The 22,008-nt window shown below is 53.3% G+C and overlaps 2 protein-coding genes across 6 annotated transcripts in view; one reads left to right on the top strand and one right to left on the bottom strand.

The window, feature by feature from the left end:
- LOC113978892 (transmembrane protein 263-like) overlaps positions 1–4,994 on the top strand; it is a 210,124-nt gene extending 205,130 nt beyond the window's left edge. For all 3 annotated transcript variants that reach the window (XM_027706217.1, XM_027706224.1, XM_027706209.1), the window contains one exon: positions 48–4,994. In XM_027706217.1, coding sequence (XP_027562018.1) covers positions 48–334 — 287 coding nt within the window. In that variant the 3' untranslated portion in view covers positions 335–4,994. The remainder of the gene's footprint in view (positions 1–47) is intronic.
- A 2,358-nt stretch (positions 4,995–7,352) lies between these two features.
- CHST1 (carbohydrate sulfotransferase 1) lies at positions 7,353–20,430 on the bottom strand. Of its 3 annotated transcripts, none has more exons than XM_027706185.1 (2): positions 20,173–20,430; positions 7,353–9,372 (listed from the first exon to the last, which is right to left on the bottom strand). In XM_027706185.1, the coding sequence occupies exon 2, from the start codon at positions 9,326–9,328 to the stop codon at positions 8,069–8,071; it is 1,260 nt and encodes a 419-aa protein (XP_027561986.1). In that variant the 5' UTR covers positions 9,329–9,372; positions 20,173–20,430; the 3' UTR covers positions 7,353–8,068. The 3 variants fall into 3 exon arrangements, with proteins under 3 accessions (XP_027561986.1, XP_027561979.1, XP_027561995.1); XM_027706178.1 differs by lacking the exon at positions 20,173–20,430 and adding an exon at positions 16,536–16,682; XM_027706194.1 differs by lacking the exon at positions 20,173–20,430 and adding an exon at positions 16,212–16,473.
- Between the last annotated feature and the right edge of the window lie 1,578 nt (positions 20,431–22,008).

Below are 22,008 nucleotides of genomic sequence, written 5' to 3'. Positions count from 1 at the left end.
CCGATGTGAATACCTCTGACTTTCCCTTTCTCTCTCTCTCCCCACAGATGCCAGCAAGGACCACCCGCAGCAGCAGGCAGGAGTGATCTGGAGAGTGACAGGCGGCCTGTTCAGTATCACCCGGGGAGCTGTGGGGGCCACACTGGGAGGAGTTGCCTGGGTGGGCAGCAAGAGTCTGGAGCTCACCAAAACAGCTGTGACCAGCGTCCCCGCTGCTGGCGTCGGACTGGTGAAGGGCAGTGTCTCGGCAGTGACCGGCGGCGTCGGAGCTGTGGGCAGTGCAGTTGCCAGCAAAGTCCCTTTCACTGCAAAGAAGAAGGACAAGGCTGACTAATCCCTGTCACAACTCCCTTCCAAAAGGTCAACCTGCCCATACTCTTCCCCTACACAGCACCTCTTTGAATTGGAACCAGCTGCTTCAGGGAGGGTCAAGCACCCGAGCAGACTCCGGCTGCAGCCTGCTCAGCACCGCCTGCCTAGCTCAGAGCTCACAGAGCCACTGTCAATGCCTTTCACTCCCATCACCTACTGGGAACCTTTACTCTGAGGGCTTTAAAGGCACAGTTGTCTCTGTCTTGTAGTTTCCTTCCTCCCTTCTTGCTCTTGTAAGCATGGAGGGGTGGGAGAGGATGTCAGGCTCCATCTTCCTGGAGGTGGGGGGAGTAACAGGGGAGGGGGAGAAACTATGTCTGGCTTGAAGTGTGGGTTGTATAGTAAAATTCAACTTCAGCTGGGAAGACTGCCTCTGAAACACCCCTTCCCTTTGCTCTGGGAGGTGTGTTTGGGAGGTGTGCCCGGTGGAGAACTGTAGAAGAAAAAAGCCCCATTGACACAAGGGAGAGATACTGTAAAAAGAGGGAAGCCTCCCTCCTGCCCTGCGCCTCTTACCTTTTCTTTGCAGGGCCCATCCCACAAGCTCCTTCCAATCACTTGCTCCTTGGCTGAATTGCACCCTTCAGAGAAGGAACCCTCAAGCTCAGCAGAGCAGCTCCAGGGATGATGCCACACTGGAGCATGGTATGTCCCAGGCCATCAACTTCTGCACAGATTTTCTTGATGAAAGGGAGGAGGATGAGAGCTACTGTAAGTTCCCATTTGGGGAAGAAGCTGAGAGTGGCACTTGCCAGGCCTCTGTGATATTGCAGCACAGGCAGTGATGCTCTACAGAGAGACCCTTTTTTTTGATCCTTGAAGTCCTTGCAATATCCCTGTCTGCAACAGAGGCATTTTGTCTCTTGGCCACACTCAAACTCCGCAGACATCAATAGCAAGCAACTGGGAGCAAGCGTGTTCCCAAATGCCACCCAAATTCTGCTGCAGGGAAGGAGGGGGGTCCAAGAGCATATCTCACGACTCAGCACCCCAGGAGCGGTGGCCTGGGTGTGAGTGGGCTGCACTGTGTTGGAGAACAGTTCCCAAGGGGCTGAGTGTGCTCCAACAGCAGCCAGCCTGCATGGGGCACCAGCAACTCCTCCTCTGCACGCTGCTCCTGGGGCCCCAGCCCAGCTCCTCTAAATGACTGTGTTGCACTAAATAGCCCACTCGTACTCGTAGTGCCGTAGAAACCCAGACACCTGCATCCATCTGGGAGTCAGAGCCATCCCCAGCCTGGCCCATGACATTGAAGGGGCCACATGTGGCATTACACACGCGCAGACACACACACACACGCACACACACAAACACAAACACAAACATGCACTCACTCCCTCCAAGGACCCCTATAATGCTTGGGATGAAGAAAGGCACAGCCTCCACCATTAACTCTGCTGCTCCTGGCTTTGGCAGGTGAATTGCTGAGGTCCATTGGTGTTGGAAGCGTAGGCAAGTGAAGCAGTGCTTGTGCTGTATTTTATAAATATGCATCTGTATTAGCGTGTGTGTACATATTAGTCCACAAGCATGTCTTTAGCCAGGTAAACAAAACTGTGCCACTGCTGCGGAGGAGTTTACATAGTCATCTTCGGCACTTCCAGGATATAGTTTTTATATAGGGTCTCGGTCAAAATAAAAATCATGTTTTAGAGGATGTTTTGCCCTCTGTTGCCCAAGAGTGTAGTTTATTGAAACCAAAGGAATGTGAAAAATCCCCTTTCCCCCATCTGTGCTGTTTGTTTTCTTTCTTCCCTATCTTTTGGACACTGAAGCCAACTTTACTGATCTTTATTTCCCCTTGGAGGTTGTCACACTTCCTGGCTGCTCTCTTGTGCTTAGGACTTAGATATCAGGGAATATTTTAGTACAACACACATACCCGCCCCTGCCACAATTTTGCTGAATATTCTTGGGCTCATGACGCAGTTTTCATTCTGACCTTTATTAAATCCACATTTTAGGACATATGTCACTGTGTCCCTGTGCTAGTCATGCTGGTGTTAGTCTTTCTCCATACCCTTCGCTAAGTAGTCCCTGCTGTTTGCAGCAAGAAGCTGCTGATCTCCACAGTGTATTACTCTTGATAGCATGAGGGAGGTTTAACCTACATCTTTGTTTCTGAAGGGGAAACAGCATTTGGTATGTGTGTGCATTTCCTCACTTTGTCTCTTTTGTTCTGGTGAAGGCCAGGTTGACCCAGACATGTCGGTTTTGTCTCTGAAGGCAGAGGCTTCACAGGAAGATCAGTCCTTGATGTATGCCTGTACTTTGTTGGGATGCTCGTGGCAGTTGGCAAGGCCAGAAGAAGTCTTGTCTGTTCTCCCTTTGTCTCAAAAGCCCTGCAAAGCAGGACAGTTTGCACTGCATGGATTTCTGCTCACTGCTCTCCCTGAGCACGTCTCATCTCTTATTCCAGATCACAAAGTGCTCCTGAAGTGAGCTTTAGCCCCAAAGCTAAAAGCTGCTTGTGTGCAACTGGCTGTGCTGTCACTCTCTTGGAAGGATAGTTTCTGACCAATGGGGGCAGAAGACAGTCATCTTCCTAAATGCCTCTCCCAGGTCTTCGGCGGGAGGAGATAGTATCTAAAGAGCTTCACCAGCCATTCTGGGCAGGTGATGGGAAGTTCATCATGCTTTTGGCATGCCAGTGTCTCACACAGGCTCTTGCTGGTGGAGGCAGTACTTCCTTCCCAAGCTGTTGTCTGCAGGCACTGTGTGTGCAGAGCAGGCATGGCAAATGGGATAAAGGTGCATGAAGGAAGGGCACAGGGGTCCTGAGGGTTTCCCATCTTTTTATTTCTTCTCCTCTGTGCAGCCTTGCAGTAAATGGAGTAAAGCTTACCATTTGTCTGGAACTTCCGTTTCTTTGCAGGATGGCCCAGAGAAGGGGAGATGAGCTTGAGAGAGGAACTGACAGCTTAAATCACTGTTCTTATAGCTAACAGAACTCATAGACCATCAATAGCAAAAGAGATCAAATTAGCAGGCAGGAGTAGGCGGAAGATTAAATCTACTCCAAAACCAAGGCCCTGCACTGCTTAACAGGCATTCAGGAATATGTAACTCTCAGGATTAACAGGATTCAAAGGCTTCTGGGAAGTCTGTCTCTGTTAGGGTGCTAGGCCTGCTTGGTTCATCATGGTAACTTAGCCTGCTTTTCTGGGCACTCTCAGTGCCAGAACAGAAGGAAGACAGGGTTGATCTTCTCAGTCTGAGAGCAAATATGCCTCCTGACAGCTTTGATTGCAGTACAGTGGGATCTGGATTGGAGGGGAAAGCTTTTGGCTTCTGTTGAATGTCCCATCTTTCCTCCTCCCCCACTACAGAGATTCCAGCCACCTGGGCCACCAGTGCAGCCCCTCTCCCACCACCCCTTGTGGTAAAAAGGGCAAGAACTATGTTGTGTGTAAATGCCATGGATACTAGATGGCGGGGCTTGGTACAAAATAGGAGGGGGCAGCATTGAGGTGGAGGGAAGGATTGACAGGAGTTAATACACAGAAGAGGGGGAGGGAGTGGTGACAGGAGGAGCTGACAACTGGGGGAGCAAGAAAAGGGGGAGTGTGGAAGAAATTTGTTTCTTAGGACAGGCTTTGAATCAGAGGATGAACACAATGGAATTTGTCCTAGGGAAGAGCACAGAAAGGGAAGTGGATGAATGTAGGTTTTGATGTGTGGTAGTGGTCCATGCCTGGCCTGTGCCCTTCTTCCATAGTAATGATTTCTAGGAATTTCTATTTAGATGGAACAATGTATTCAATGAATGGTCAAAGCATCAGATCAGCTCCCTTCTTACCACCCACCCTTCCCAGATCTACTCCAGGCTTTTGTCATGATCTCCCCGTGATGGGGCTGGGTCTCCTCCGTGGTGAAGGTGGAATGTGGCCCTGGACACAGCCCTGTGTTCCACCATGGCTAGACGCTCTGCATGCCCAAGGAACATGTCCCATCTGAAAAGAGACCTACAGTCACATCCTGTTCTCCCTTTTCCCTTTCCTTAATCTCATTATCTTTCAATCTTTTGTCCCTACCTTAGCTTTCTGTCTTGCCCCTGGATAGAGTTCCCCAAAGCTTTTGCTGAGACCTTCTTTAAACATCCACTCATACTGTCTGGGAGGGCAGAGGATGACTCTGCCCCCACAGCTCCCCTAGCTGGGAGAGATATGCATGTCGTCCACCCCTCTTTGTCCCCTTGTGTTTTGTGTGTGGAAGATCTTAATCTATTTCTTTTCCTCTGGGTTCTCTGGTTGGCTCTTGTCCCCATGGGTGGGTCATTTCCGTGTCTCCATTGTAAAGTGTCTCCTTGTAAAAACAGCAGTGTGAGTGGGAATATGGAGAAGGCTAGAAAGAGCCACAGAGCTGCTGGGACAGATGCCAGGGCCCAGCTCTGCTTCTCTAGGAGCTGAGGAGCCCTTTGGCAACCCAAAACCATCACTGCGGCCACGCGGTCCCGTGCACAGTGCTGGGCTCCAGAGAACACTTTTGTTCTTTATCATTTCATTGTCTGTAGTTGGTTTCCTACTGAATTTGTTTGCTTGGTTTGTTTTGCAGTGTGTTTCTGGGAATATTCTGCATCTCTGTATTTTAATTACAGTAAAATTTGAGGATAAAACCCTTGATTACACTGGCTCTTGTTTCCAGTGGGGGAAAATGAGGAGAGGAAGCACAGTTGAAAAAAGATGTTAGAGATTCCTTGGGAAATTAGATCTCTCCCCTAAGGGCTCTACATGAGGCACCAAGCAAGGCTGAACCTCCATCCCTGCTTAAACTAGGACACAGCTTTCAACTGCAGTTCAAAAGCCATTTTGCTGCAGGCACCTTTCCTGATTGGAATGGTAAGAACAGTTTGGATAAGACTTCTAAACTCAGTTTCTTGTGTTGGTTTAGAGACCAGTTCATAAGAGGGCATTTGGGCTGGAGACTGCTGACCTAACCCTGAAAGTGGGATCTCAGCAGCTAAGATAGGAAATTTTGCCTCTACAGCTGCTCCTTCAAGTGGGTTTGCATTGCCACTTTTCCCAGCTGAGGATGCAAATTCTCCTTGCAGCAGCCTGCCCTTTCTGCAGGAGAAAGCAGTTTGACATCCCTCCCCAGAGCTGCCGGGAACCCCCGTGGGGCAGCCAGGCCCTTGGCATTGCTTGCTGACTGGCAGGCAGCGCGGGTGCTGGGGGGCACAGCTGGCTACCCCAGTCACCTCACCCGCTCCACGGGCACTTAACCCAGGGCAGAGCCACCGAGTGCTCCTGGGAATGCACAGCCCTCCCACAGGGAGGATTGCAGCCCAGCGGCTGGGCAGTGGTGGTTGGTGCACGAGACCCTTTTATTGGGTCGAGGCCAGGAGCCAACAGCTCAGCATTTGTTAAGTGCTGACAAAAGGATTAATTTAGTAACTAATAACAGGGCAATCAAACCATTTATTTTGTTGGCATTTTGCTGCCAGCTGCCTGGTAGGAGCAGCACGCCGATGGGATTGGCTGCAGCCACCTCTGCCACCTGCCCTGTTCCTCCATCCTCACTTGCAGACACAGACAGACAGTGTGGCTTGGAAGGCACTGAGCCAGTGGCAGGAGCAGATTTGGCAGTGACAGGGAAGACACCTGGGGATATGGTCTCTCCCAGGGGCTACCCCTATGCCCACTGTGGGGAGGCAGATGAGGGAAGTGCCCATCCCACAGCACGTGCACACTGTCTCTCCACTGTTCCTTCTCACAGAGCTGGAGCCAGCTGTGTCGCCTTTTGGACAGCACAAATGAATTACACGTGAGCCGTGAGTAGAAGCCATCAGGTACATCACAGCTGCTCACCTTCCCTGCAGCCCAGCTGAAGCAGGTTTGCCATGTTAAGCCAGGTTGCAAAACACCACAAACAAAGTGCCCCTCTAGAGGTCTTTTAAGGGGCAAAAAGGTGCTGCAGAATCACCTATAGATAAAGCTTTGTCCTGTCTCAGGCAGCAGGTGTGCAGACAGAGTGTCCAGCTTCTTGCATGCAACTGCAGCACCCAGTCTCACCTTCTCCCAAGTAAGAGAGGGCTGGGACAGCAGACCTTGGAGGAAACCTTTGGAGAGAACTGCCCAGGTAGGTGAGCTGTGGGTGGCTCAAACACCCCTGGGCCAGGAGTGGGTCCAGTGCTGGGAATGTGCAGCTGTGGGTAGATGTGACAAGCTGTGGTCTCATCTCTCTGTGGGTCCCTGCCCTGCCTGGCTCTAGGAGCAACAACTGGGAAACTGCTGGGGCATTGTTGTCCTCTGTACCCTGGGGACTGGCCCTGGTGGCTTCCCATCTGCAGCTGCTCGTGGTCTGTCCAGAGGGCTGGGTTGTTTGGGGGACTCTCCCAGCTGGGTCAAAGGAGTTGGCCCGTTGTTCCAGCAGGCAGGGATCAAGCAGACCAGCAGTGTCTTATATCAGGCTCTCAGTGCTCCTGCCAGCATGTCTGGCTCCCCAGTCCAGCAGCTTGCTGACCTGCTCAGACCACAGGCCTGGGTGTCTTGCATGCAGGGCCCTGCCTCTGCAGGCAGCTCACGAAGGAATACTTATCATCTTGTTCATTCATATTCATTCTGGCAGTTTCATGACCTGCACCGGAGCACTTTTCCCTGGCCCTCCAGGGCAGGGCATGCCGACACTGGCATCAGCAGTGTCAGACAGGGTGAGGGGGCAGCCTCATGGGGCTGGGTTCACTGTGCTCATGCCATTAGCACTCTGGGGCTAGACAAGTCCCATGTCCCCATGCAGGCCAACAAGCTTTCAGGTCAACAAATAACCATAGGTTCCTTCTTTGGCTCAAGTGCTTGCATTTTGACACACTTCAAGTGCAAACGTGCATATGCCCAAGGAAGTGGCTGCAGGTCTCTGCCGCCTTGGGGATGGCTGCCCCAGGCTTGGCCCCACCTGCTCCCAGCCTCAGGAGTCAGGCAGAGCAGATGCTGCTCTTTACCCATTGGTACATCCACCCCAGTTTGCTCACTGACATCTTTCAGTTGAAGTTCACCCCCAAGCCAGTTTTATTGCACTTTTATTTACAGAAAACACAGAAATAAAGCATTAAATGTGTTGGACTTTTACGAAACCACCCAATCACCTTTTTTTTTCCCTTTTTCTTTTATCTTTTGCGGGTTTTTGGCACAAAGAAATATCACAGGTGTTACCAAACAACCATGTAAGAGCAGCTGACCAACTGCCCAGCCCAATAACAGGACTTAAACAGACAGACATGTCACACCAAGATCAAAAATGAGGAGGTCGTTCCACTTTCACCTTCCAGTCTAACCTACTCATTGAGGGGCAAGGGGAGTTATTCTGAAGGGCATGACACCATTCATAAATTATATTTATATTTACCTCTTACATTGTAAAAGTAAACAGTGCAAAAGTACAGTACCCCAGATACCCTTCGATTTGGAAAGCTTGAAGGTTGCTTTATACATTTTGTGTGTTTTGTAAACATTGTTACCCATCCACAGTTCTAGCTTCTGCTTGTAGAGACCCAACTCCTCTTGGCATCCAAAACATATTGAGGGGCAGCAGTCACTTCCCCTGGACTCAGCTGTTGAGATTCCTGCTTAAGGTTTAGTGCAAATCTCGGAGAGAAAAAGACAAGAGAGAGAAAGAGGGGGAAACAAAATGAAATAAAACAAAATAAGGCATCAGTTAGTTAGAAACAGTCTGCATCAAAAGTGTGCCCCTTGGGGTTGCCTTAGGAGAAGGGCAGGAAGTCTCTCTCCTCCACCAGACTGATGGAGAGGTTCTTCAGCTCCTCCTCGGAGCCAGCAGTTTTGTAGCCGAGCTGTGCCAGCACCTGCTGGCAGGCGTGCTGGGTGAACGCCACGATCTCGTAGGACAGACGGAACCGCCACTTCTCTGCCGTTGCCGCTGAGTTGCGCACCGTCCCGTACTTGTGCTTGGAGGAGGACCTGTCTCCTCGGGTGTTGTTCTGTATCCAGCGCTCAACATTGCTGTCCATGGGGATGCCCAGGAAATCATAGATCTCCTCAGTCTTTTTCATGGGGTTCCTGGCCAGGTCTTCATACCGCACCAGCATGTACTTGCCCTTGAGCCATGGTGGCCGGTTGAGGCCGGTGGACACAGAGTTCCAGAAGTCCTCGCACACTGTGGTGAGCTGGGTCACGTCCAGGTTGTACGGCTTCCTGCCAGTGCCATCCCAGATCCTCCACAGCCTGTAGGTGTCCCGGAAGGTCTCGCTCCGAGATGCCAGGATCCCCCGGGGGTCCCTCACTAGCTGGATGACCTTCAAGTTCAGTCGCGGGTCCTCCACCAGGGCTCGGAGATCACTGACCTCAGGCACCCGCACGGTTTTGATGGCCACATGCCCATGCTCTCTACAGGACTCAGTGGCCAGAGTCAAGTTCAAGGTCCCACATTTCTTCACACAGTCGCCCTCCTCCAAGTGGAGATCCACAGCTCCCAGGGACTCACAGACAGGTGGTGAGCACAGGGCCTTGCTGGCTCCCCTGCGGAAGAGGCGGTCGGTGGTGTGGTTGACAGGCTGGGGCTTGATGTAGTTCTCCAAGAAGTAGAGGTCGCAGTCATACAGGCTCCTCAGCAGGTCTCGGCTGGCCCCCAGCATGACCCGCCTGTCCGTCGTACTCTTGCTCTGGGTCAGCTTTGGGATCAGGGTGTACTGGACATGGTAGAGGGGCTCAAATAAATAGAAGACATCAAAGTGCTGATTAAACAACTGCCCGACAAACGAGGAGCCACTGCGGGTGGTGGCAAGGATAAGAACGTGCGTCTTCCTGGAGAGGTTATACGAATAAGTGGGGCTCTCATCACACAGCCTCTCAGTCACATCAGTGTCCTGGCTCAGGCTGCAGTTCAAAGGGTTAGGGATGGGGCAGCTATGGAAGGACTTGGCAGTGAAGGTCCGGATTGCTGTGTACTGAATTGCAATGGATGCCAAGGCTAGTAGGAGGACAGCCTTCCAAGAACATTGCATGGCTGGTCACCTTCATGGAGCTTCTTCACAGGTTGTCTCAGTGTCTGCAATCCAACAGAGAAGTTAGTGGTTGAGCATGGACTTCCAAGTATCTGACTGCTGGGGGTTACCAACAAACACCCTCCCAATGTATGTTCATCAGTCATAACCACTTGAACCCCAGTCACACACTGCAGAGCTCCATTTCAGACACAGGAAAGACCAGGCAGAGGCTGGCAGTCCTGGAGAAACATGTCCAGCCAGGACTTCAGCCCTCTTCCTTACAGGCTGGAGCTGTACACAAATCCTATACCCCACAGCTCACCCCGTGCCCTGCAACCCAGGTGGGGGGATGTCAGAGCTTGGTGGTGACACTGTCTGTATGCCTCCATCCGGCTGCTGCAAACCCTCCTCCCCATCTGCCAGTGCCTTTGACATGCGAGGGCAGGAGCTGTGACAGGGAAAGGACAGAGGATGGTGCCATCTTGTCTCCATCCTTTCTGTCCAGCTGTCAGGATAAGGCATGGCCCATCCAGGCCAACAACCTCCTGCTTGGAAGAGGGGCAGTGTCTCTCTTGGAGCGCAAACCTCCCTGCTTAGAGGTCCGACAGCCAGGCCAGCTCAGTCTGTCAGCCTCTGGGGATGAGCAGCAGCCAGAGCTGTGCCCCAGCTGCCAGCCCAATGTGCCCCCAGCACTTAGCTCATGGAGCTGGTAGGATCCTGCTCCACTCTGGGATTCAGGCCCCTCCTATTCTGAGTACTAAAGGGGAAAAGCAATACTACAAAGGAGGAAGCATGAGAAACTGCACCCCTTCCATCCTCTATTGCCAACAGTGCAGCAGCAGAAGCCCTTGGCATCAGGGGCGGGTGGAGGGAAGAGTGGGGCTGTAGCTGCACAGGACAACTTCAGTAGTGCTAACCCCTGCCTTGCTGCTGCCCACACATGGGCAAAGGTAGGGGAAAGTGAGCAGGACATTTGGATAGGGTGCTCAGGGACTGTGAGGCGAGGAGTACCTGTCATGCCTGGGGAGCATTGCTGGGAGGGGATGTAACCACGGTGGTCCTTCAACATTCCCCCCTGTTCACTAACCAAATAATGTTCATAGACTGCACTGCTGCTCTCCAAAGCACAAGGTTTCACATCCACATGCTATTACTCCCCACAGTCAGTGGGACTGGGAGGCAGGAGAAAGCAGACGCATCCCAGAAACCCCAAAGCTAAAACACCTGTGTGGAGGAAACACTTCAGTATTAGCAATGGCTTTGAAGCCCCCCTGCACCCACTTTCATTTGCCCATCTTCCTTCCACGTCCCCCCTCTCACAGTGTGCTACATTCACCTGTGCACGTGCCTCTGCAAGCCTCCTTTCCACCCACCTCAGGCAAACCAAGGGGACCAAGACTTAAGTATCTGTGCTCCCTGCCCAGCAGAGCCCTTCCTTCCCACTGCAACATCACTACCATTACTTCCTGTTCCCCCCTCTGTGTGTCCCCAGGGAGAACGATGTGCTGGCCCCAAGCTTGTGGTGAGCCCCAGCACTCCTGCCACTGTGGGTGGGACTGTCAGAGCTGCTGCTGTCCATGCCTCTGAGGGAGACCAAGGGGTCAGCGATGGATTTCAGCACGTGAGGCCTATTCAAGCCCACTGAAATGCCTGATGGGCTTGGGATGATGCAATGCTCCTCGTGTGTGTTCCCTGCAGAGCCCATGGCAGCAGGCATGGTGTGTTGTTCCCCTATCCTCAATGTGTCCCACTCCCCAGAGAGACCCTGTCACCCAGAAAGTGACACCAGGAGGGGAGCTTAAGCCTGCAGGCAAGTCAAAAACCTTCTTACTTATTTTAATTAAAATTTTTATTATTTACTAATTGCCCCAGCTGCTTTGTGCAGGCAGGAGGCTTCAGGAACTACCAACTCCAGAGACCTCTCGATGGGAGTAGGGGAGATGGGAGCAGGACCTCAGGACAGGGGGTCTGCCACAGCTGCTGCAGGCAACCCCCCACCAGCCCTCCCTGTGTCTGTGTACTAAGAGCTGTGCTTTAGACCCATGACGATGCTTTAAATACAGGTTGCTTTCTCCTGGACTGCTGCCTGACAGGGATTATGGCATGTGGCGGGGGGGTCAAAGTTGCAGATGCTTGGCTATTGCTGCTGCTGGATTAGGATTACCCACCCTGCAGAGGAGAGACCTGGTCCCAGTGTCCACATGGGATATTCTATCCCTTGGATAAAGTGTTTTTCCAGGTCTGCTAAGTCAGGACAGGAGGGTCCCTGCTGGCATCTCCTGGCCCAGGTGGCTTCTGCATGCTGCCTAGGTGGAAGCTGCAGTGGGAATGCTTTCCTGCTCTCTAGTGATGGCGAACCACACTGCATCCCTCATGCACAACCTCAACTTCTGCTCTTTGTTTCACTGCTGATGGATGCTGGAGCAGATGCAACTCAGATTGTCCGCATTGTAGCAGAAACCTGCTGCTGGCTCCCCAAAAAAGGCAAACTAGAGACCAGATGCCTCCTTGGTCCCAATTCCCACCGGATCACTAGCTGTGAGCGTTTCAGGTTCTCCACCTACCCCAATCCATTCCCCTTCACAATGCCCCAAGCTGCAGAGGGGAAAAAACAGGGTGTTGATTCACCTCCTCGGCAGAGCAGGTGCTAAACTACAGCCCAGCTTCAGCTTTGGCTGCCCCTTGACACCCTTGGTGACACCCTGCCCATCTGCTGAGCCTCAGCCAGGGAGGGGCGGGTCTTGGGAGAAGTCTTCCCTCCCTGATGTCTCATCTGTGGCCTTTAAATCCAGCCAGAGCCTCCTTTCCCCCCACGGCGGCTCTCCTGTCTCCTCCCATCACTGCCTGTCCCTGAGGGGCTGCAGTTCCTGCTCAGTCTAGCCCTGGGCTCCAGAGGCAGCGGCAACTGGCAGCTGGGTGCTCTGGGGCAGCAGAAGCACATGGCACCCAGGAGCTGCCAACACAGCTGAGGACCACTTTAACTCACACTCCCCCTTGTTCACCTGTCAGACACAGCCGGCTGGTGTGAGCACCTGCCCAGAAGGAGGGGTGCCGGGCTCTGCACGGCTCAGAGAGGGCTGGCTGAGCAGCGGCTGCAGCCAACATGCTGCAGGAGGATGTGTCCTGCACACAGGCACAGCAGGACAGCTGCTCACACTCCCATCCCTGCCCTGAGGGACCTTGTTCTTAAACTGGCCTGTTCTCTTCAGGTGCTGATTCCTGGGGCCAGCAGTTCAGTCAGCAGCTGGAGTGAGGGCTGTGCCCACGTGGGGCTGCATCTGAGAGTTCTGGGTGAGGTATGTAGTGTTTTGGCTCCTCAGCCCTAGCCCATGGGATGCTGTAACCATGGGAATCATCTGAAACACTGGCCTCACAGATGTTTCTGCGTTAGAAGTGTTCCCAGCCAAAACCACCCTCTGCTATGTCTCCAGCTCAGCTCCACCAAAGATGATGAGCAAACGCAGCCCAAGGGTGGGAGGTGAGTCCACTACATCCCTCCAGGCAGTTGGGGCTATGAGATGGAGCATGGGGTGGGGGTAGGTCAATTGTACCTTCCAGCCCACAGGCACTTGCTGGAACTGCAAGGGACCTTCGAGAAGGCACATGAGCTCTTTTTGCCCGTTCCCCAACTCTAACCTCCCCCTGGTCACAGCATGCCAGACTGCACTCCACTGCCTTGCCTGCATCCCTATCCAGCTGCCTGTGGCTGCACTGGGACCAGGCTGGCCACAAGGAATACACAGCTTCCGGCAAATGGCTCCAAGTGCAGCAGGAGGCCAGCCAGTGCCTGGCACAGGGACAGAAGCATTGTCTGTGGGAAGAGGAAGGTGCTAAGCCTTTCCTCTTCCCTGCCCCACTTCCCGCAGCCTTGAGCCCAGAGGAAGGGAGAGGATGGGCTCAGGCATTGCAGCCTCCCCCACCCTGTGTACCTGCCAACAGCAGCAGATGCATAATCACCTGCCTTCCTCTTCCTCCTCCTCCTCCTCCCCTGAGGAGCACTGCTTGGAGAAGGATGAGCAGGCGAGAAACCAGCAAGACAGCCCAGGAGCCCCAGGGATACCAGAGGCGATGAATTAAGCTGAATGGCATCTGTGAGTCACTGGTGTGGGGAGCAGCAAATGCGGCCAGCCAGCCACTGTGCAGCGGAGACCCAGAGCTTTTCTTTTGGGGATGGTCCTCCCAAGTTTGAAGTGAATAACCTGCTTTTGGAGCTGTGCAGCAGGGCCACGGCACCAAAGGCTGTGCTTGCAACTGAATTCAGGTGCTGCCAGGCAGGCTGGACTCAACAGGGTTGCTGCAGGGGTCAGTGCAACTCACAGGTCTTCTGCCCCTCCAAAAGCAGCAGGGGCAGAGCCTCACCACACTGTGGCACTGCCATCCTCTTAGGGGGCTCTCACAGCAACTCCACATATGTGGCTGCCCTGACTCCTGCCCCAAGCTTTCCTTGCAGGTTCCCTTGCAGCTCCCCAGAGGTGGCTGCGTTCGGGCAACTCGGGTGACGGCAGCTTTAGGCAAGACTCCTTGCAGTAACTGATACTGTCATTGCTGTACCCAAGGCTCTCTCAAGGGACAGTCAAAAAAGCTGCTCTTTTTTGTTGCCTTCCAGGCTGTGCCTCTCTCTCAACAGCTCCCCAAAAGTTGTACCCTCAGCCCGGCTGGGCTCATCCTGAGCTTTCTCGCCGGTGCCAGGGAAATCCGTCTGTGCTTCCCCATGGTAGGGAGGAAGGGAAAAGGGAGTGGAAAAAGGTGCGAGGGTCTGTGCCACGCTCCAGCCTTGGCACAAGCTCCAGCACCAGGGTGATGCACTGGAGGAGTGTCTGCACCTCGCTAGTCCTTCCTGCAGGCCTGACTGGTGCCAGTCCAGCTACCGGCACCCTCTATCCCCAAAACCGATTCCCGCCAGCAAGGCTGTTTCCATGGAAACGGCAGAGTGACTCAGGACTTTGGGACCAGCTGGAAAACACCACTGTGAGCAGTGATTGCCTGAGAGGGGCCGGGGTCTCAGTGCCAGGAAGTCAGGTGGATGACCGCAGGGAGCGGGCAAGGCTGCCTGCCCACCTGCCTGCATGCTGGGACATGCTGGCACCGGCACAGAGGAGCATACAGCACACCCCGCACAAGGCAAAGCCCACGCCGGGAGTTGCAAGGCAAAACCCCTCTCCTGACATAAGTGTGACTGCAGCACTTGGAAGGCATTGCTGCAGCATGCTTACCGGGGGACACATCCCGAAACGTGTCTCATGGCAGTCAACCCCTCATCCCCCTCACCCCCTGAGACCCACACGTGCATAGTCATCCAGAGAATTCACAGCACCAACTTCAAAACCTGCTCAGCCCTGCACCCGTGTCCCCTGCCCAGCAAGCAACACCCCTGCATGCCTTGCCCAGGGCAGAGCAGCTTGTTGGAGGGCTGCCCGAGGAGACAAGCAGCAGCCAGTGCCCGGTGGTGCCTCCCTTCCCAGCCAGCAGCTCCCTCCTGCAGCCCCGTTCCTCCTACCTCACCACCCAGGCACAGAAATTAAGTTGCAGGGTTGCAAAACAACTCTCGGCCAGTGACCCGCTGGCACAGGCCCTGTGACTTCCCGATGTGCTCTCACTGAGCAAAGACTTTATCCCGTAAAACAATATGCTGTGGCCACTGAGGCAGGGAAGACGGGCTCCTGATGGGGTTTGATCACAAGCATCCTACTCGGTCATGGTGGCTTAGTCATGCTGTTGGCTCTGCAAAGACTGGCAGACACCAAATACGCCTGTGGGCCACCCAGCCTGGGTGCAGGCAGTCTGCACCCCACTGCCCCCCAGGGGAAAAGGAGACCACTGAAAAAAGCAGTGCTAGGCAGCCCCCCACCCCGTCCCCTCACTGCAGGCACTATCTGATTTTGGGTACCACCACAGACATGACCTGGGCTGGTCTCTGTCCCCAAGCCTCCCCCCCAGCAAGGCCCACCAATATGAGACCCTGATGGGCTGGGAATGATGAGCCTTGCCTCCTCTTCAGCCATACAGCACTAGAGCTTCCCTACTGTCACAGCTTCAAATGCCAGCCAGGGACTCATGTCCACCACCTTCCTCAGGTGCCTCACCGTACACCAGGTGTGCCCGGAGACTCGCTCTACTCTTGTGTTCATCACCTCCCGGACACTTTTCTAATGATAAGGCAGAGGACTCCGGTGCTCAAAGCCACCTCTGGCATGTCCCCTGCTCTCCTATCTCTGCCCATTCTCTCTGCGTTTCAGAGGGACTGAAAGATCCTTTACCACCAAAAGATTACTGCCCACTTTGAGCAGCACTTAAACCATGATAGAACTTTCAACAGGGAATTTGATTTTTTTCCTGTTGGCACACAGCATACACATTTTCAGTTAATTAATCACTATCAAATAATGCCAACCCCAGCCAGTCCCAGAGTTTTCTTATCACAACATCCACCTGTGCCTGTTTATCCTTCATCTTCTGAACGGCATCTGCCTCTTTCCGAGGATGCAAACGCCTCGGTAAACCAAATACAGGGGGTTTTGTGCTCTCCACCTTCCCCTGAGCCATCCACCAGCTTGTTGGTCCCCGCTTGCTCCCTCCCAGAGCACTCCCTGGCAGGAGCTGGAAGGCTCTTTTGGGATGAACGCGCTCATTCACCACCTCGAAACGCTCTTTGCAACGTACCCAACCTACGGCCGCGTCCAGAGCGCAAATCTCGAGCCGCACAGCTTTCCCGTAGGTCTGCTCCATGCTATGGCGTGCTTCCCTCGCTCTGCGAGGTCTCGTCGCCAGCCTGCGCCCTCACGGCAGGTTTTTCAGACCGCGTTGAGGTCTGACAGCAAACGCCGGGGCATTCGCTCCGCCGGCTTGCGCGGCTACACGGCCGGGCAGGGCATCTGGCCTCCCGCTGCCACCGGGGACTTACTTGCTCCAGGCGGTAGCTCCTCGCCCAACAGCAGCCCAAGTTTCGCGACAGCTCGTTCCCCCGCGGGTCTGGGGCCAGGGCTGCTGCGTCCCCGCCGCTGAGGCAGCCCCGGGGGCGGCTCTCGGGTGTTCGCAGTCCGGGCCGGGGTCCCGCCGCAGCCAGTGCTGGGGACGAGCAGGAAAAGTCCCTCCCGCGGCTGCGGGCGATATCTCGCTGCCTTGGAAAGTTGGCGGCGCGGAAAGGGTTACGGGAGAATCCCGGCCTGCCGCCCCCGGGCACCCCCGCCGATCTGCGCCGCTCTCCGCCCGCCCCAGCGTCCCTTACCTGGCGGAGCGCCGCGGCGGGCTGCCCCCCGCATCCCCGGCCGCGGCTCCTGGGGCAGGGGACGCCGAGCCCGGCCCGGCCCGGCCCGATCCGGGGGCGGCAGCCGGCGGAGCTCAGCGGGCGGCGCTGCGGGGGCTCATCCCTGCCCGCGCTGCCCTCCCTGCCCTGCCCTGCCCGCGCGGGCAGCGCCGCGCGGGGCCGCCTCTCCACGCCTCTTCACGCCCCTCCGCGCCGGGCGAGGGGCGGGCGGGCAGGGACTGGGCTACGCGGCTCCCCTCCTTCCCTCCCTCCCTCCCTTTCTCCGCCCGGCAGCGCGCACGGGCGCACGCAGCACAGCGCCGGGCAGCGGCATCGGCACAGGCGGAGGCTCCGCGCCGCCCCGCGCTGCCCGCTCACCTCCTGACGGCCGCTGGGCTCCCCGGCTTTGCCGAGCAGGAAACTCCCCGTTTCTTTATTTATCTCCCCGTTTCCTTATTTACCTCCCCGTTTCCTTATTTACCTCCCCGAGGCGCCCGGCCAGAGAGGGCATAGCCCCTCCCGCCGCGGGGGTGGTGTGGCCCTGTGAGGCTCCCCCCGTGAGAAGTGTCCCCCAGGCTGCGCGCTGGCAGGGACACGGGGATCGCCGCGGAACGGGGTCTGGATGCGAGGCAGCAGGTACCTCCAACCCTCCTCGCGCCCCAGTGCTGTGGCACCAGCAGCCACAGGGGCCCCGCCGCGCTTGGTAGCGGTGATAGTGCGCATTCATTCCCTCGTTTTCCGGTGGCCTTTGCTCATCAAAACCAATATTGTCATGGGGACTGGTTCTCTAGCGCCAGGAATCCTCTCTGTGCTGCCCAAGCCAGGGCTCACCGCCACGGGCAAGGACCAAAACCATCCTCGGTGGTGCCAGGGCCAAAATACGGGCAGATGATGGCACCTTCCCACCATCCTGACCACCTGGGAAGGTGGGATGGGACAGAGGAAAGGAAGCAGGGGAGGGTGTCAGGGCAGTTAAGGGGGCTGCGCTCTTACAGTCACGTTACTCTCTGCTTCTGCTTCTGTTTGACCGCTTGAAACAGTTCAGACATTTTACTTTTGGCAACTTTGAATGTTTCCCTTTTGTCCAGCACTTGCCAACTAAACTGCATTTTTAGCAGTTTAGCTGCAGCTCTGCTGAATTGGCAGCCGCCAGCAAGAGCCAGGTTATGATTCTGGAGATGCTATAATGGATATTCATTTTTTTATATCCCCCTTTACATTGTGTATGTTTGGAGCTGGGCACTGTAAGAAATCACAGTGGTTTTCTTCTTACATATATGTGAGCAACACTGAGCTCCTGAAAACCCCCTGAGCTCTGCAAGGAGCTCCCCAGCTCAGGGATTTCCAAATCTTCACCTCCGACTCTAGGCTTTGCAACATGTTAACTGTGGGGTTACAGTACCAGCATGTTCATCAGCAGTTCTAAACAACTTCACTTGGCAGTGAGCAGGCTGCGAGTAACAGTGGAGCCCAGGTCTCCACGCTGCAATTGTGTCAAGAGAAAAATAAATCCCTGGGAACGCTGGTCTCGCCTCTACTCTCAAAGGCCTGCTAGGCTGCGACAATGAGTTCAGAGCTATGAGATTGCCTTTAAATCTCAGGAAGCACAATGGCAGATCGTCACGTTTTATGTTTAAGTATTTTGGACTTGCATTTGCTGTTTTAGGAGTACCCAGATCTTGCGTGTCCAAAAATACTGGTATTTCTCAAGTCTTTTACAATATCCTGACAGCCCTAGCCCTCTTAATCTAATTTTAGTAAACTTTGTAGGGATTTTATATTTATAAACAGTTGGTGCTTAAATATTATTTCCCTCACCATAGCAACAGCTCCCCATTGTAGCATTCGTTATACCGTGCTATTGCCTTGGTATATCCCTGTTTTGAGTGAGAAAGCCCTGAAGCCACTTGCTTTCTTGCTCTTTTCCTGCACCTTGTGAAGGACAAGGACTGAGGCTCCTGCCTGTCTGACTCTTCCCGGAGCTGGAAAAGAGCCGTACCACCAGCTGCTGCTGGAAACAAGCTGGTGGCCCTGGGGTTTCTGTTGCTGGTGCTTCTCGGGGATCATGTCAGCTCAGGCCAAGCCCTTCCTGCTGATTCACTTGCCATGGTGTAGCCCACCTTCTACCTATGAACCTGTGCAACAGCCCCGAGTGCCACCCCCATGTGGCATACGGGCCTTCGACTGCTCCGGGTGCCCATGATGTGCACCTGATGTATGCTCCCACTTACTTGCCATTTCCAGAGAGTGGTGGGGAGGAGATGAGAGCAGGCATCCAGCTGGCCTATAGCCATGGCTGTATTCTGCTCCCACTGGGGCCAAGACACTGGAAGTGCAGGAATGGCAGGATTTCAAGGAGGTTGGCCAAACAGGGCATAAACCAACTTAGGGACCAGTGCCAGGAAGAAATCAAGGGGCTCACAGTAAGAATACAAGACCAGGCAGGCACCTGAGTGCTTCCCAGTCTTCTCAAAGAGTAAGGATTTTCTCCTCTCTTACACATCAGCCAAGAAACAGTCTGAGCACTGAGACTGCTCTGAAGTACATCTGAAAAAATTCAGGGTGCCCCAAAACTTGGAGCAGTTCCACAGATGCTTGGGCACATACCTCCAGTTGCTGGGGGTTGTTCCCCCACCTGCAGGATTGGCACAGGTGTCTGGAGAACTTCCAAGCATTAGTGGTCTGCATTGAGTGTCTATGCAACACCTGGGCTTAAAACATGACATTGAACCTGGGGCAATCAAGATAACAAGGCTGTAGAGGCTGTCTCATACAAAAGAAAGCAATTTGAGAGAACAATGCAAAAAAAAGATGAATAAAAACCAGAGCTGAAGGATAAAAAAAAATGCAAAAAGCAGGGTTGAAGGACAAACAGATGCTTCTGAGGATTTTAGCTGGGCATGATTATATTTTCTGATGCTCCCTGGTATTTTAAGTGTTAATCTAGGGAGATGCTGTTGGTTTGAAAGTTTACATATTACAGCTCTGTATCTCTGACTGGTGAGTATTAAAATATTAATTAGGCTATCTGGTGTGTGTTTGTGGTCAGTTTGCTTTCAGAGGAAAGGACTGCTGTGACTGTACCTCACCCTCATCAAGAAAATTTGGTTCTGTTTAAAAGACATTGGTTTTCCCCTGTGTGGCTCTAGGCAGGAGAGCAGGGAGACTGCTGGTGACTTGGAGAGTCAAAGAAACTCACCTTTTAAAATTTTCATCTGAGCCCAAATGCCGTTTGAAAGCATCCAATTTCCATGCTCTCCAGCAACAGATTTCTGTGAAGGGTTTTTATTTTCTTCTCTTCAGTTAAAGTTCAAAAAATCTACTTTAGCAACATAATCTGTTTGGGAATATATGTAATAAAATATCAACGTAGCTGTTAAGGTGATATGAAGGTTACTGTTCTAATCACTCAATATGCAGTCAGGAGCAAAGTTACGATTCCGTCAGTAACCTGGCCACGTTACATACCCCGTTACATCTTGCGAAACACTGTTAACATGAAGAGCAATGTATTAAGGCACATAAATTTAAAGGCAGACATAGAAAATACTATTTTAGTGCTTAAGCATGGCATTTTGAGAGTCTGTGTCAGACTGTACTGTAGTGTTTGTAAACCCACCTGCATGCTACGTTTTTTTCTGCGGGAGGAGAGGAGGCTCTCCCCGGGGCTGCAGTGCCGGCATGCCGCTCCAGCTGGCTCCCGGCAGCAATGGAGGAACCCTCCCGCCTGGCTGAGGCTTCCCATGCTGGAAGAAAGCATCTCTCAGGGCTAAGATGATAAAAACTTTGCTGCCCCGCAGGCCAAGTATGCGCAGAGGATGGAGAGGTATGTCGCAGAGGAAGAGCTGCTGTTCCGCTGGCTGGCGGCTGCTCGGAACCAGCGCGGCTACGGCTGGGGCATTGCAGCAGGGTGGGAGCCGTGGGAGGGCTGCGACGAAGCGGGGACTGCCGCTGCCTCTCCTCTGCCCCGTGACTCCCTTTGCAGGGCGATGGGTGCAAGCCTCCCTGCGAGGAGTTTCTAAAGTCTGCCAGAGCCCGGTGGGGTTACTGAAATCATTCCTAAACCCCATAGGAGCACCAGCCGAGACTTCTCAGAGTGATTTTTTGATACCTTAACGAACAGAGGCTGGAATATTTTGGGGACACTTGACTTACAGAAAATGTCCTTTCTCATTGGCCTTCATGTAAAAGCTTTAACAAAATACTTAATCCTTCTGTAGTTCAGAAGCGGTGATAAACAGCTCATGCTATAATCCCTTCTTTTGAGGAGTTTATAAAATCTGTATATGCAGGACTGGTAACATACCCCAGCCTTTCAGTCCCCCTTCCTTTTTGGTTTGCCCTCCCAAGAGCCACAAGAAGTCAATATAACACACAAGGTAAAGGAAATGAATGAGGGCAAAAGTAACTGCCTCAATGTTATGCACTTGCTTTGACACATTCACAGCATCATGGCTACAGATCAGTTTTAAATTGCTGGGTGGGGGTGAGATTCTCCTCCTCTATACAAAAATAAACACAACCAACTATCTATTTGTAAAATCCAAGATTTTAAGGGCCAAATAGTCATTGTGCTCACCCTTGCCCCTGTGGGTGACAGGCTACAGCCTTGTACCCAGTAATTCCTGCACCAGAGGAAGGGCAGGGTGCAGGCACACCTTTGTCTCAGGAGAGATGCCTTTGTTGCTGTGGGTGAGTTATTCCAGAGCCTGATGCACCTGATGGTGAAACATGGCCCTTATACCTAGTCTGGAGGTGTCGAGTTTTGGCTTCCAGCCATTGGATTGCATTATGCCTTTGCTATTAGATTATAGAGCTATATACTATCTGAACTATTTCTCCTATGTAGATATTAATAGATCCTGATCAAGGCACTTCTTAACCTTCTCTCTGAGAAGTTAAATAGACTAAACTTCTTTAACTCTCACAACAAAGCAGTTTTCTGGTTTTTTCATGATTCTTGCCGGTCTCTCCAGCCCGCCTGATGTCTGCTTGTGATGACTCCACAAGCACAGGGAGCATCTCAGGACTGACGGTGAAAGTAGCTGTGCTAACTCATCTCAGCTAAGGATCCTACCTTGGCTCAGCATAGCACTGTCACCAGCCTGGGCTGGTGGCCCTCTTAGCATTCCATCTTACTCCCAATAAACCTCCCAGAAAAAGGTCAGACCTTACAAGCTCCTGGGGTCTGCCTCACTCCTAGCACAGAAAGTGACATAAATGGGACACAGTGCAGTTCTTCCTCAACCTTCCTACTTGACCCCCAGCCACGGTCATCCTGAGATTAGCTCAGTTGGTTAGAGCCTGGTGCTAATAATGCCAAGGTTGTAGATTTGATCCCTGTACGGGTCATTCACTAAAGAGTTGGACTAGATGATCCTTGTGGGTCCCTACCAACTTAGAATATTCTGTGATGCTATGATCCCTCCCAGGCCTGTTCCCACCTCCCTCGAGG

This window comes from Neopelma chrysocephalum, unplaced genomic scaffold, assembly GCF_003984885.1.
Source record: "Neopelma chrysocephalum unplaced genomic scaffold, ASM398488v2 Primary Assembly neopelma1_24, whole genome shotgun sequence".
In the NCBI taxonomy this organism is placed as follows: Eukaryota; Metazoa; Chordata; class Aves; order Passeriformes; family Pipridae; genus Neopelma; species Neopelma chrysocephalum.
Note: the sequence above shows the minus strand (reverse complement) of the source record. Positions and strands in the feature narration are given on the sequence as shown.

Excerpts from the sequence above, each read along its gene's own strand:
- CHST1 (XM_027706185.1), bottom strand. The coding sequence starts at position 9,328 with ATGCAATGTTCTTGGAAGGCTGTCCTCCTACTAGCCTTGGCATCCATT.